Genomic DNA, 16,343 nt, shown 5'->3' on the forward strand with positions numbered 1-16,343 from the left:
CAGCTTGAAGTGGGGAGGGTAGGGGGAGGTGGCGAGTGGCAGTGTCAAATGTAAAAGCAAAGCTCTAAGTTTTGGTGCCAGCTTGCACTGCCAACAAGGTGTCAGGAGTATCACTCTTACCATGTATCTTGAAGTTTTGTAGCCAATTTATGTTTTACTCGGTTTAGTTCCACAGTAGAAAACAGTTCACTTCAATTAACATTTATGGCAAGTCAGCTGAGTATGAGGCACTGTGGAAGGTACTATAGGGTTGAATCAGACTTGAATCCTTCTCTCAAGATGCTTAGGGATGGCAAACACACACACACATACACATCCCAAATGCAACAGGTGTCAAGGATCAGAGAATATTTTATCCAAAGTGAATAAGAGGAACTCGACCTTGAGTGTTCATTTGATGTTTGCAGATAGTGCCAGCTGAGGACATCCTTGTTAGTAGGGAAGAACATGTAACAGCACAGAGGCACACAGGAACGGAGCAGTGTGGCGTGGGGAAGAAAATCAGCATGGCTGGAGCCTTGGACGTTCACAGGGGAACCAAGGAAATCAGGGACCTTGAAAATCAGGGTGAAGGATTTACAGCTAATGCAATGGGCAATGGGAAGGCATTGACAAGTTTTGAGTGTCAAAGAGTGTTTTATAAACCAAAGTTGATATTCAAGAAAGGTCTCCTCCTCCTCCTGGGAAGGACTAGGAGAGCTTTAGTGAGGAAGAGCCTCTAGCAGAAAGAGAAAAACATGTCTGTCATCTGAGAAAGAAGAGCTTGGGGTTTTTGCAGCAGAAACAGAGATATGCTATATCTATGAGATATGGCAGTGATTCCAATATGGAAGACGAGTTGTAAAGAAGCAAAAGTAACACAATGGTTTTGAATTGTGCCAATTGAAAAATCAGTAGTAGATGGACAAGGAAGTCAAGAGAAGGAAGAAAAGCACCTGTACCAGCACTTTGGGAGGCCGAGACGGGCGGATCACGAGGTCAGGAGATCGAGACCATCCTGGCTAACCCGGTGAAACCCCGTCTCTACTAAAAAATACAAAAAATTAGCCGGGCGAGGTGGCGGGCGCCTGTAGTCCCAGCTACTCGGGAGGCTGAGGCAGGAGAATGGCGTAAACCCGGGAGGCGGAGCTTGCAGTGAGCTGAGATCTGGCCACTGCACTCCAGCCTGGGCGACAGAGCGAGACTCCGTCTCAAAAAAAAAAAAAAAAAAAAAAAAAAGAAAAGCACCTGTGGAGGCAGGAGGGATGAAGATGAAGGGTTTTCTTTGGAGATTTCCTGTGATCAGATGTCCAGCAGGAAGAGAGAAATGAGGATCTGGAGGGGATTATCACACGTACTTGGGATGAAATCTAAAGAGAAAATAGAAATGAAGATTTAAGTTGTGAAAGACACAAGGACCCTGGAGGCAAGAAGATGGGGGGAGGAAAAGGAGCAGGAAAAACGAAGAGAAAAGGAGGGAGAGGAATGTGTAAGCAGAAGAGGAAACACCTGACTGGAGAGATCAGCTCAGGAAGGCAGATGGGCTCTGGGACAGCGGGGAAGGAGCTCCCCGGGGCAGAATGAGGGAGCTCCTTTCTCAAAGGAAGGAAAAAGAGGTAATAGAAGAGAAAGGTATTTGAGAAGAAAAGATGAGGTTTGTTTGTTTTGTCTTATCAGATAATATAAATCTTCTAAACAAAAAAAGAAAGCAGAGTTGTAGACTGAGAGTGAAGTGAGAGCGTAGGGAGTGCGTGGGAAGGCCATGAGGGTCAAAACCACAAAGCATCAAAAATAAGTGAATACAATGATGTCGAGAAGCAGAGAGAGTCTTATGGAAACTAGATCAGTGATGAAGGCTGATGACACAGCGATCACATATGTGCCCTCTGAAGTGCACTCCTTGGATTCAGAGCCCAGTTCCCGGGCTTACTAGCTGTGACACTTTGGGTAAGTGGGTTAACATCTCTAATCTCATCTCTAATCTTACCTTGGCCTGTAAAATGCAGATGGTACTAATCACAGGACCAAATTCCTGTGCTTGCAGACAGAATTAAGTGACATAATATACGTGACGAACTGGTACACAATGAGTGTTCAATAAACATGAGTTATTATTCCTTATCTGTAGTGGGCCCAATCAGAATTGACATTGATGCTGATGCTCATGTTTGCAATCAATTCACTGTTTTTACCTACTAAAAATAAGCCACAGAAATTCACGGGTGTGTAAAAGCAGGTAAACATAGCCTTAGCAGTTTTGCTACCTTCAGTACTGAAGAAGATAACCTGTAAGTCTCAATTCAGCTGTGTTCTTTCAACATACACTCACAGAAACCTTCCCTGCAATTCAAGCCCTGACTTATAGTTATTAGGAAGAAACAGCAATCCTGACTTCATTGGGAGCTTTTACAAGCTGAAAGCTTACAAGTAAGGTCCTTCTCTCATTATGAAAGCTAAGGAAGGTATTGTTTGGTAAAAGTCACATGAAGAAGAAAATACAGTTTTTTTTATTATTATTTAGGAAGGACTCAATTTAAGCATAGGTCATGTTCTTTTTTCCTGAAAGGAAAAGCTCAAAAAACTAATAAATGCCTTGAAATATTCAATCATCCCTTTGCAGACAGACGGATCTCTTAAATAAAACAAAATTTGGGAGAACAAGGAAGAGACAATCATTGAAAGTTCTGTAGAGAGGGTGGATATGCAATTCATGGTTCAAGCAATAAGAGATAGGGTGACAAGATGAGAAATAAGAAAAGAAAGTGCATTACAAAAAAAGAAGATAAGGAAAATAAAGAAGCAAGTGTTAAAAAAAATAGAAGACACAAGCAAATTGAAAAAAATGCAGAGATAGAAGAACAGGACTAGATGGAATAAAGAGGAAGGTGAAAAAGAAGAGATAAGAACCAAAATATGACTCACACTAAGAAGAAAGATCCTGTTGTGATTATCATACGAGGCATTAGAAAAGGATTAGACATGAGGACAGCTGATTCAAGTCCTTAATTCTACCCAACAGTTCTTGAGGACCATCCAAGTGCTAGCTTGGCACTCTACTGAGTCTTAATTCACCAGTCAACAAAATGGGAATTACTAGCATTTCCAGTTCTTCAGGGGGGCTTCTGGGGATGATTAAAGGAGAAGATCCATGAGAAAATGCTTTGAAAATTATAAAACTTCATAAACACACCATTACTAGTATTAGTAATGACATGAAACACATATCTAATCACAGCTGTAGCCTTGGAAGTCATGGACCAACCAGTAAATCTATCTCCTGCTTTTTACGGCCCAGATCCACAACAGGAAAATGGCCAAGTTAAGTTACTCAAACACAACGGAAAATGACTTAGGCATTAAAAATGACAATTATGTAGATTCTTCCAATATTTGCCAACATATGGAAATATGTCATTTAAAGTGATATTTTAGAGAACAGAACAAAGAAATATAGTAGCTGTTGACTACAATTGAAAACAATGCATGTATGTATATATTGAAAAAGAAAGTAAATGTGGAGTGATATAAATTATTAAAATTTAGTATGCATTAATGTTTTTCTTTGAAGCTTATTCATTTAATAAGGATCAAATACAATGGGAATGCATGTACACATGGCAGTCTAAATCAGCTTCCTTAGCATTTAAAACAGACCAGCAAGTCCGTGCAATGTTTCCCAACAATGCCTCTCCAAACCATTCTATTTATCACACTGACTTTTAACTCGCCAATCAAGTAATCCACCTACCAATCTGCTTTTTAATTCACCAACCAAAAAAAAAAAATCATTCTTGAACCCCGATTGTGTGCAAGCAATTGTACTTGCATAATGGAGTACAAAATGGTTGAATATGTGGACTCTGGAATCACATTCTCTGGGTTCAAATCTTGGATCAATCATTCCTGACTTTTATCATTTGGAGTCAGTACTTAACCTCTCTTAGCCAGTTTCAGTTTCCTTATATGTAAAAATGGGGATAAAATTAGTACCTGCCTTCGAGGATCATTGTGAATGTTAAATGGCAAAATATATTCAAAGCAATTAGCACAGCACTTTTCATATGATAAGCCCTCAGAACTGGCACCTATTATTAGATACCCATGAAAAGATCACTCACAGAGAACGTGAGCTGATCAAAGCCCAAGTGCTAGGTAAATGGCAGAAATAATCAGCATACTAGAAATTCTAACAGGGGAGATGCCAAGAAGAAGCTGGTCCTGGAGGGGAGGGAATCTGAGCCAGGCACTGAGGGATGGATGGGTAGGATTTGGTGATCAAAATAAGGCAACAACTGCTACATGTTTAAAGTTGATGGCTCTTTTCTTCCTTTCCTTTCCATTTATAACTGCAGAAGCAGCCACAGCAAGATGTAGGGCGGTGCCAATCCACCTCCCCCGCACGGTAGAAGCTGCTTTAAAACAGAACTGGCTCTCACTTCTCTGGCTTCCAGTCACTGTGTCTGGAGGGGAGACAGAGAGCTGGTGCCCTGGCTCATACAGGGCTCCCTCCCGGGTACTTAATTATGTTCAACTTGAACTGGGTTTCCCCTTGCGTTATTCAGTGTTGCAGTTGTATCAGCTTATTCCAAAATAAAGACGTGTTGCTCTTTAACTTTGAGCAATTTTACTTTTTCACCACATTTTTAGGGTCCTTCTTTCAGAAATGGTGACAATAAATGGGGAAAATCATGGAAAGGACTCAAAAGTGTTTATGATGTGGAAGAAAAATGTTAACAGCAATGCTCTTCAGCAGGCAAAACGGTGGCAAACACGCACCTCCTTGGGTGACCCCTCTGCCTGCCCACAGAGAAAAGAAAGAAGGAAGGGTGGAAGGGAGAGAGGGAGAGAGGGAGAGATGGAGGGAAGTCAGTTGGTCCACAACCTGTGTACGGGTTCATAATTTTCTTTTACCTTTAGCAGGTGCAAACCAATTGTTCCAAGTATTAATATCAGTTAGTTCAACTTCTAAAATATTGTTCTGCATACTACTGGCTAACCCTGTAAGAGGCTATAATAAAGGCAAGGGGTCCTCAGTGCTTGGGAAATGATGTTCAGCCATCTTCATCTTAAAGATTCACAGTGCACATATGTATTTTTAAGGTTCTCAGAAATCCTGCAATAAAGAAAGTTGTTTACCTTCATGTAACCGAGTCAACCCCAAATTTATCTGGCCAGGAGGTTTTTTTGTTTTTGTTTTTGTTACATGTAACACCTATTAACCATTGTTTAGAATTTGAGTTCTGCGGAACAGGAATACAATATGAAAATACTCAAAGTAATATTTCTTTACTGATACTTGTCTTCTTTTGCTTACATTCTCACACAGATTTGTGGAAAGAGCAAACTCACATTTAAAAAAATACTTCATAAACAATAACAATTTGTTAATCCCCCAGACTTTCACTACCCCCCCGAAAAAAAAACTATTTTAATTTTTCAGGTCTTCCCCTCTGCAATATTACCCTTGATATTATCTTCTTTCTATATAAGAACTCAAAAACACAGCCGTCCCATCAGGCAGTCCACAAAACTCAAAGCATTTTTTAAAGAAATGCATTTGCATGTGGACATTCCCCCTCCCCACCCCAGGTTTTTATCTGTTTTCCTTTTAATTCTTACCCTATTCTATGAACAAGAGAAAGCTTTTAGCTGAGAAAAAGAAATGAAGAAAGCACCTTAGCCTTTGGAGTTTTCTGTTAATGTTGTTGAGATGTGGGCAAAAAAAAAAAAAAAAAAAAAAAAAATTCAATCTATGACAGAAGAAAACCTGGCTTTCCATAGCATAGAACCCTGTCGCCCGCAATTATGCACAGCTGCCTCTCACCTCAGTTCATTTATCTTTGTTGAAAACCTTCAGCTGTGGCCTAAATCACACATACTTTATATTTGCTTTGATAGACTTGGAGGAAGAAACCCCACACATATGCCATCTTCATATGTGAGACACACTGAGGTTACTGGACCTGCTCCCAGGATGGGTTTACTCTTGTCAGTGTGCTAGATTCTGTCATTTTCTTTTTTAAACAGCTACAGTACAATTACGAGGTCTCCGATGATGATCTCAGGTATGAGTCAAATAGAGAATGCATCCCGAGAGGAAACCCTGCCACTCTGGAGGCGCTCGGACATACACAAAAGAGCAGGCAGAGACAGTCCTTCTCCGAGACTTCCTATGAGCTAGGACTTCCCAAGGACACGGAGAGGACATTCCACTGCTGGCCCCGCACAAGGTAGATTATCCTCAGCTTTGCCTGTCATCACATGGTTTGTCCTAATACCTTCCTGAGTTTAGATAAAAGTCACCTAAACATTCTATGAGGTTAACTATGACCTGACTGAGGGAACACTTTAGTTAAAAACAATTCCAGGACTTTCAGTTCAGGTCAACACTGAGAAAGGAGACAAGCTCCTAGTAGCTATAGTAAGAAACCTGTCCACTTATACCTTTAACCTCCTCCTAGAGAGACACTCTGGGATGTCCAACTGTCACCCCAAATTCAACTTGGCCACATTCAAGCACACTGGTTTCCTCACTGCCTCTCAGATCTATTCCTACCCTTGGTAAATGGTACTCCCATCCCTCGAATTTCTGTGACCAGAAACCTGGAAACTATCTGCAAAGTTCCCTCTCCCTTACCCCCCAGGGCCGAGGGAGCACCAACCTCTGTTACTTCTATTACATTAAATCATATGAAATTGCCACTTGGACCATTTTGCAGACAAAACAGCAACCTGAGATGAGTCAACCTAACATACTATTAATACCTGGTGAAATCATGACCCCTTCTCTTTATCCCCTCAGCAGCATTCTCATTAAAGGATTTCTGTCATCTGGATTACCGTGGTTACCTCCTAAAGAACTTTCTGCTTCATTCTTTTCCTCCAAGCCATCTTCCGCAGATCTTTCTCTTCACAGAAATGGAATTGCGACACCTCCCAGAACCTCCAAGGCATCCCCACGGGTGTGCCAAGGCCCTACAGACCAGTCCTGCTCCCTCCTACTTCAACTCCCACCACTTTCATAGGACTCAACTCTTTATGGGTATCTCAACAGATAATCCTCTTTGGCCCATTCCCTGAAATGTTCTGCCTCCAAAGCTCCAAACTCTTCTAATTCTCACTATCTTTAAAATCACCGCAGTTGTGACATCCTCCGGAAAGCTTTCATACCCACTCCACACACTCATATACACAGCCTCCAGTGTGGGTCAGGGTCCTGTCCCACAGGCTCATCTCATCTCCTGTGCTGTGCACAGAGTACCACAGCAATACTACACTAAATACACACTCCCTTCTGTTATGGGCTGAATTAGTTCCCCCAAAATTCATGTGTTGAGGCCCTATCCCAGTACCTCTGAATGTCTGAAGTTGGATATAGGGCCTTTAAGGAGGTAATTAAGTTAAAATAAGGATATTAAGGGATGGGTCCTGATCCAGTGTGACCAATATAGCTATAAGAAGAGAAGATTAGGACATGCAGAAAAAACCAGGGGCACATGTGCACAGAGGAGCCAGCAAGAGGGCCGTCATCTGCAAGCTAAGGAGAGCGGCCTCCGAGGAAGCCAAGCCTGCAGGCACCTTGATCATGGACTTCCAGCCTCCAAAACTTGGAGAAAATAAATTTCCATTGTTTCAGCCACCCAGTCTGTGATATTTTGGTATGGAAGCCCTAGCAAACTAACACCTTCATTCACTAAAGAGTCCATTTCTCGTATACAAGCACCATATCTGATTTGTCTTTACATCCCCAGAGTCCAGCACAATGCCTGGCATGGAGCAAGGGCTTGACAAATGTTTGATAATACATGAGTGAAGGCATTGCAGTGCTACAGAGGAAAGTAGGGGTGTTTAGAAAAGTCATACACTTAGTGAAAAAGTAAACTTTGGTGTCAGCACAGTTCTCTGAAACTTCAATAACTGAAATTACTGATCAAACTTTTCTATAATAAATACTATTACACCAGTCTTTAATCAACGAATGATTTCTAAGCACCAGACAATGGTTACCTCATTTAAAACCATTATTTAACATACCCAATTCCCAGGACAACCAAGATTTTCCTTTTCAGTTTATTTTGTTAGGACCTGCTCTTCTAGGGTTGGGGACTCCAGATTGTTTAGCTCAGTCCCATGATTCTCATTCTAAAGGTTCCCTATTAGCCTTAAAAAATTAATGCAAGTCCTAATCACCTAATTTACTATCAAAGAACACTCTGGACATTAGAGAGAACAGAGCTCATTAAAAATTAAATTTTTTGAATCTCCTTATATAAACATGTATTTTTTAAATATGCCCTAACATAAAATTTTTAGGGCCCACATTCTGAGTTAGATTTTAAATAAAAAAGCCATCATGAAGGATATAATTCAGGTCCTACCTTCTAACTCTTCACCCTGACTCTAATCTCTCCTTGTGTTGGTCCATTTTCCATGCAGCTTGCAGGTTTCTTGCCTTAAGACACCCTTAGTCAAGCTGCAGTCCTTTCCAAAACTCTCATGGCCCTATTGCTCACAAGATCTAGTCAAAACTTTTTGGCCTGAAACTTTGAGCTCTCTATACACTGGTTTGAATTTAAATTTCCCAACCATTTTATCTAATATGCTTTAATACCAACCATGCTTTTCATCCAGGTTAGATGACTCACTAGTCATGAGTGGCCCATGTGCTATACTTGCTGGGCCTGTCTCCTGGTGAAACCATGCTCAGAAAGCCCAGCAGAGCTCCCTCTGTCTCACAGGATCCTGGTTATTCTTCTGGAAGTATTTTGGGTTCCCCCCCGACCCCCGCATAATGCCTTCCATATCCTGTTACTTCTTCCTACCTTGAACTCCTACAGCCCTTATTACTGGTTGGTGTTACTGTCCCTAAATTGCTCTGTACTATTTGTTAGCTATGCTTGTGTCTTTGGTTCACCTCCTTAAGTAGCCTGGAAGACCTCTGTATACCCCTCAAACATCAACTTGGTACCTGTGCTCAGTGGGTTCTCAGTAAATATCTACCAATATGCTTTAGCCATGTAGGGAGCCATTTAATTCTCAGAGTAGCTGCTCCTCCATGTCCTAAAGTGATAATAAGTAGCTGAACTCAACCATACAAACTGTAATAACAGCCCCTTCCATCCCCAAATTCTCTTTCGGGGGTGGGCACTACTATCTACCATTTTTCCCACTTTCCAAAACAGTCCTGACTACGACAGACATCGCTAGCAACAGACTCACATCCTACAGCTCATAGGGATTTGGATTAGTCTTAATCCTGGACTCTGAATTTCCACTTTTTGTTGCACCTAAAATGCTTGCACAGTCTCTACACTTGGGCTTCTGCTCTGAATCCAGCATTCTGGGCTGCAGTCCTGTGCTTGACAGTTTGGTTTTCTTAGGATATAGACCTTAATACCAAAATGTCTAGTCTTTACTGTCATGTGCAAAAATAAATGGCTCACCTAGACCATGGTACCACCAGGCACAGGCAGCACAGCCACTGACTTGCTGTGCCCAGCCCCACCCTCAATCCACCAGACTGAACAGCTGAGATATTGGCACCATCCCAGACTGAATGTGCCTGCTGGATACTGTCATCTAGACAACTGACCACGCCTCCTCCCTGCCCCAAGACAAACCTGACAGCCAGGTCGACCTCTCAGCACGCTTTCTCACCTTTCCCATTTGCCCAGTAGCATCCCAGGATCCACCCAGTTCAGCCCTTCTGAGCTGAGGCAATAGCTGGTAAAGGCAAAGCTCTACAAGTTTGTCCCAGAGTTGGAAAAAGTGGGTCAAGAAATATACAATAACCCATCACCCAGTAAATTCTTCTCCCCAGTCTCTAGGCTCTTTGGTGGTGGAGTCATTGTCTCCTTCATCTTTTTCTGTATTCTGAGCATTTGACCACTAGTAGGCACTCAAAAATACACATTTGTTGTCTGACTGGATAGATGAACATAAATGATGTCTGGTTCCGACATTATTCAAATTTTAGACTGCTTTCCTAATTTTTTTTTTTTTTTTTTTTTTTTTTAAGATCTGAGTTCTAAAATGAGGAAGAAAAAAAAAATCCCATCTCCAAAGGCAACTGATCTACTTTTAGGTTAATCTCTGTAGAATTTTGTGTCTAGGGCCGATGGCAAAGGTTCAGCAAGAAGCAGGACAAAATGCAGACAAGAGAAAGGAAGTCTTGGAGTGACTTATTTTCAAAACACTTTTTGCTATCTTAAGAAGAAGTTCTGAATGCATATAAAGGCGCTATTATCATCACTTCATTCTTCATTAATATGAGAGTCTGAGATTTTCAGGATTTGCAAGAGTATTATTAGAAGTTCCATTTAAATCCACAAGTATTTACTAAATGCCCAAGGGGAAGCAGTAACATGAGTTTCCAGACATGAGACAAATGTCTCCTATAAAAGAGCTCATAATCTGAGGACAAAGAGCCCCCTTAAGCCTGGTATGAAGAGCCCCGGCAGCTGCCCAGTGATTTCTGAGGAGTCCACAGGAGTTTCACTCACCAGCACAGGATCCCACGAGGTTAAGGAACTGCTCTTCCCTGCAGCTAGTCCTGCAGTTACCATTGGTAAGAGAGACGTGAGGGTAACAGGAGATACAGTCAGACTCCAACGGCCCACGGCACTGCCTGCAGGTTGGGTGACATTCTGGCAGGGGGACAAAAACCAGGATTGGAATTAGCAGCTCAGCATGTATATGTGTGAAGTATTTAATGCACTCCACAAATTACATTAAGAGCAGACCTCCAACTCTAATCATCTTTAGAAGATCTCTGAGCAAGCCTGGCACAGCCTTGGACCTGACCTAGGGACTGCATTTCTGATGTCAAGGGGACTACTGCCCGTGAACACAATTCGGAATCTAGAACTATAAATATGTGAGCAATCGGCCACACATTCCAGAGGGAACAGCATGATCATCCCCATCTGTGTAATGAAGGAAGTTCAAATCACAGTCACAGAGCAGAAACATGAGTGGCAAGACTCCCTGACCCTAACATACCATGACTCAAAGAATGAGTGGGACAGGGAGAAAAAGGGGACATTTTGCTTCTCAGAAATTTCTAGCAGATGAAGGGGGAATCCATACACAGCAAACTATACTGCAACTTCTCTCTAGAGTCAGTGGCCATCCAGGCCCTCCCTTCAAGCCACCACCACTGGGATGCTTATTTTATCAGCAATACTGAACTAAAATACAAAAACCAGAAAAAAGTCCTCTTTCTGGAGGGTATCGTGAGCTGCCTCCGAAGTTCAATTCCTTAGAGGCAAAGTTATGCCAAAGCAATGTCTTCTCCAGAAAAACCACCAAATTAACAAGAGGTATGACACTGAAACAAACCAAGTGAGTCACCATAAGGTGTAAGCAATAAGGATAAGGGTGGCAAAGAATCAAAGGCGGCTGCAGCTGCAGCTGCATTGACGCTACCAAGGGAGCAGCAGGAGCAAGCACATGGAAGCAGATTTAAGAACTTCTCTGTCACGGGCAAGGAGGTCTAAGCAGGTCTGAGTCCAAGAGGAGGGGATGTGAGGGGCTGGAGCTGGGTAGATCTTGCAGCAACTGATGAATTCCATCCTGGCACGCGGCTGGTGGGAAGCAAAGGCACAGATTTTGAGTAAAGTCAACTGCCTCTCAATTCTGGCAAGAGGCCAAGAGAAGATTAGGAGTTATTTAAGAAAAAAAAAAAAAAAGCAAGCAAGCAAGAAAATGAACTGCTGATTAGAAAGATAGCACTCTCGCCCCTTCTACATTCCTGAGACTCTCAATGTTGAAAGCGCCTGTCCAAAAGATATAGCACTCTCTGGATGATTTCCAACACCCAGTTTTTCCTCCCTATCAGAATATTTCCAGTGACCTGGGTGCCCTGCTGCTCATGGTACCATCTATCTGCTGGCTTCCAGCAGACAGAGGCATGGACAGAGAATAGCTAGAGCTACCCAGACTTTCCTCCCCTAAACAATTTTATACATACAAAAACCAGCTGGGCTAGGATGAAAGCACCTAAGGATAGAAACAGCTCTCAAGGGCAATCCTAATGACAAAGAAACCAGGAACATTCCCCCACTGTGCCTGACAGAGTATTTAAAGTAAAGCAACTCACCAGGGGACTGCAGAGATTAAAAAGACACTTAGAAAATGGCAAAAAGTTCCAGAACAAATGTAATATTGATCTTCAATCATCAGCTAAATTTATGTTCATTCTAAATCACTTCTTTGAAGTTTAAGGCTAGATGAATGTAACAAATATTAATTTATTTTAAAAACATGTCATAAGTTTATTATATTTACTGACTCCAGAAATACTTGCAATATAATTTCATATCAGTGGGCTTTTTCCTATCAGCTGGCCCCAACAATCTATTTTTTAGAAATAAAAGAGAAATAATGATAGAATGTTTTTTTTCTGCATATACCAAAAAAAAAAAAAAAAAAAAAAAAAACACAGAGCTACAATAAAGTCCTTAAATTTTAGTATTCCGTCAATCTCAACAAAATTCTGTACTAATCCCAACTAGTAATTTTCAGAATCTCTGTCACTGAAACATAAAGGTGATCTTAGAAAACATACTGGACTGACATGTTAAAGTAAGAAGCAAATACCTCCATTTCCTTTTGCTCTATTCTGCTGTAGCCCGGGAAAGTGGGGCCGGGAAGTGCACCGTTACCTGTGCCAAATGCTTGATTCCATACAAGTGCATCAGCCCAAGGTAGCTTGTCTCCTTGATGAAGATCATCAAATCCATCCCTAATTTTGTGCATAAGCCATTCCTCCACTGAGAGGTGTATTCTATTCCTTCACCCACTCAAATATGGGTTATCTTGCTTTGACCAACAGAATATAGCAGAAGTGACAATGAGGTTAGGTGACAGGCAGCTTGCAGCTTCTGCTTAGGTCTCTTGAAATACTCATTCCAGGAGAAGACAGCTGACACATAAGAAGATGGACTAGCTGAGATTGCCATGCTGTGAGGAAGTACAATTAGCCACGAGAAGAGGCCTCATTGAGTAAGAGATTGTTGACCAGGTGACAGACATGTCAATGAAGAGCCCACCTGCAGGATCTGAAGAAAGAGCTGCCCGGCAATCCTCAGAACTGGGAAATATAACAATTGTCTAATGCCACAAATTTGGGGTGGTTTATTAGGCAACAATTGATAACCAGAGCAGTACCTCATTAAGAGGGAGAAAGTAAAAGATCTTCCTAGTGTCCTCAAGTGTCCCAATTGCCAAATTTCATTTCTTATGTGAAAGGAAATGGAGTCAGATGCAGTGACTAACACTTGTAATCCCAGGACTTTGGGATGCTAAAGAGGGAGGATTGCTTGAGGCCAGGAGTTCAGGACAAGTCTGGGAACAAAGTGAGACCCTGTCTCTACAAAAAATTAAGAAAAAATTAGTTGGGCATGGTGATGTATGTCTATAGTTCCAACTACTTGAGAGGCTAAGGTAGGAGGATCACTAGAGCCCAGGAGTTCAAGGCTGCAGTGAGCTATGATCATGCCACCTCACTCCATCCTGGATGACAGAGTGAGAATCCATCTCTTAAAAAAAAGAAAAAGAAATAGAATAGTATGCAGCCATGAAAACAATAAATATACACATACATATCTGTACATATAACTTTGTATCACATAGAAAATTGCTTATGACTTTATATTTTGAAAAAAATATAAAAAAGTATAGCTCGAATTTATTCTCAATTATGTAACAGCATGCCTAAAAAGTAGGTCAAAAAGGAATCTATCACCAGGGTAAAACTTGTTGCTTCTAAGATGTGGCATAATCAGTTGTCTTTATCCCCAAACCCCCATTTATTTTTCCTAGTCTGAACTTTCAATCCCTCTACAATGAGTACATATCTTTTTAATAATCAGAAACATAAACTTTAAAACTTTTCTAAAAAGCCACAGGCTGGGTACAGTAGCTCACATCTGTAATCTCAGCACTTTGGGAGGCCAAGGTGGGAGGATAACTTGAGCCCAGGAGTTCATGTCTAGCCTGGGCAACACTTTTTCCTACAAATAAGAATTAAAAAATTAGCCAAGCATGGTGGCACATACTAATGGTTTCAGCTACTCATAAGGCTGAGGTGGGAGGATTGCTTGAGCCCAGGAAGCTGAGGTGAGGTTGCAGTGAGCTGTGATCACACCACCGCACTCCAGCTTGGGCAACAGTAGAACCCTATCCCTATCTCTCTCTCTCTCTTTTTAAGCCATAGCAACAAAGACTTATGCTGAACTAAGTTCTGGTTCTTTTAGAAAATAAAGGTCATTATTTAGTCCATGACAGGAGTTATTTATTCAGATCATTGTCTTCCAGGCAAGAGAAAACCAAGTTCAGAGTTTATTCAAATATTACAGTCTCTATGGTAAAGCCGATTCTAATGTTTTATTTTCATGCTTCCTTATTGGAAGAACTAAATTTTACTTGTTCCCCTCCCTCTATACCTTGAACCTGCAAGTTCAAGACAAGGATTTACAGCAGAATCTTAGTCCCTGGTATGACAAGGTTCCTAATTACAGTGTCTGGCTACGCTCTGAAGACAAAACAAGGGCATAGGCAATGTGCCCCAGCATGTTACATATTCACTCACCTGTGCAATTACCTTCCTGGTGAAAGTAGCCATCTGGGCACTGGGAGAGGCACTGCCCATCCAATAGCACATGGGAAGGCCCACAGTCTGTGCAGTTACGTGAGCTTTTCCCTGCACATCTGAAACAGGACTGGTGGCAAGCTGGAGGAAAGATAAAGCAAAGGAGACAATCAGGAAAGCCCCACAAGACACAGATGGTAACTCTCTCTCCCATTAACATTCCTGGGCCAGAGTATGTTCTGTACATTCACTTGGTTTTCCCAGGGACAGGCCGCATATCTCACACACTTCTCTCTAAAGGCAGTCTCCTGCAAAGCAAGCATTTGTGGAACCCAGATTAAGTAAAGCACAAGTGCCTCAAAACAGAAATAACCATTTGCAGAATCATACATTTCTTTCTTTCCAAGTTCCCATTCTCAGAGAATGTCAAATAAAAAATAGGAAGCCGGAAAACAGTTCTCCCTCCTTTGGGACAGCTCTCTATCACTAGATATTCTGCTGCTTATCGGGTTGCTCAAATCAAAGAGAAAAGCTGGTGAGAGCTTCACTTATTGATTTCACATAGGTTTATAAAGTGCCTACTCTGAGATGGAGACTGGGCATACACAGATGAGAATTGCCCAACATGTTGAGCTGCTCAAACTAGTTGCTACAACAGACACCCAAGCAAGCTACTGAAATAGAATGAATGAAAGGCAGAGTGTAGCACAGAGAATAAGAGCATCACATCATAGCTCTATGTGAATTCGACTAACTCATTTCTCAAGGCTCCTGCTTCCTCATTTATAAAACAAGGATCCAAACAGAACTTACTACATGGGATGTTGTGGACACTAATTGGGCTGATGAATATGAATTCTTAGGATAGTGCTGGACACCCAGTAAGGGCTTAATAAATCTTGGTTATAAGCATTAACATTAAGTGCTGCGTTAGAACTACCCACAGGTGAAAAGAGAGTAGAGGCAAAGAGAAAGAAAACATTTCTGCTTGCTTTCATTGGACCTTTAATGATAAAGGGGATAGTTGCATGACTTCTCAAGAGTAGCCATTGTCTTAATCATGCCTTTTTATTATCTATATTTTTGATTCTTTGACATCTGAAACCAAGCCGATTTTGGAGAGACTGACCCTCCCGAGGCTATATTCCTGGAGATAATAAATGATTTCCTTGGGAGCATGCCTTTCATATGCAAACTAACTAATCCAAAACTCACACTCCCACCACCTCCCTTATCATACTCTTACACTCCAGGCTACTATTCTCCTGCCTTGGGGTCAGTTACTAGACAACTAGAGACAGTCTCTATACCTCACAGACCACTGTAATTATCCCAACTAGCGAATCCTAAGCCTGCTTACCCTACCTCACCCATCCCTTTCTACTGACGCTAAAGTCTCTTGCCCATGTTCCCCCCATCACCTCTGCCTCCTTTCTGACCCTGGTGCTCCCCCTTGTGGCCCTTTATGCCATGGGGTGCCCCTTCCTCTTTGGAGGTGTGAGTAACAAACTTTTTCAATGGCAACAGTCTCCTGATCTTCTGGCCTAACCACACCGGTATAATAAAAACTACGTGTTAAAACAACTAGCCATTTATCTCCAATCATTCATTTGTCATTGAGCCTCAAGTAACTTCAAGTACTGGGGATACAATGATGAGTAAGACAAAGACCTGGTTCTTCATGCAGATAACCCCATGCATTTCAGGCCATCTTCTGCCCAATGGACAAGATCCACCAGACGGCAGAGACACCCTCTGAGTACATTCACTG

General features: G+C 41.8%; 1 protein-coding gene across 1 annotated transcript in view; it reads right to left on the reverse strand.

Annotated features, from left to right (window-relative positions):
• FRAS1 (Fraser extracellular matrix complex subunit 1) overlaps positions 1 to 16,343 on the reverse strand; it is a 470,770-nt gene that overhangs the window by 209,758 nt on the left and 244,669 nt on the right. The window contains 2 exon segments of the mRNA XM_010384575.2: positions 10,482 to 10,625; positions 14,573 to 14,713. Coding sequence (XP_010382877.2) covers positions 10,482 to 10,625; positions 14,573 to 14,713 — 285 coding nt within the window.

The sequence above is a fragment of the Rhinopithecus roxellana genome, chromosome 2 (genome assembly GCF_007565055.1).
Source record: "Rhinopithecus roxellana isolate Shanxi Qingling chromosome 2, ASM756505v1, whole genome shotgun sequence".
NCBI lineage: Eukaryota > Metazoa > Chordata > Mammalia > Primates > Cercopithecidae > Rhinopithecus > Rhinopithecus roxellana.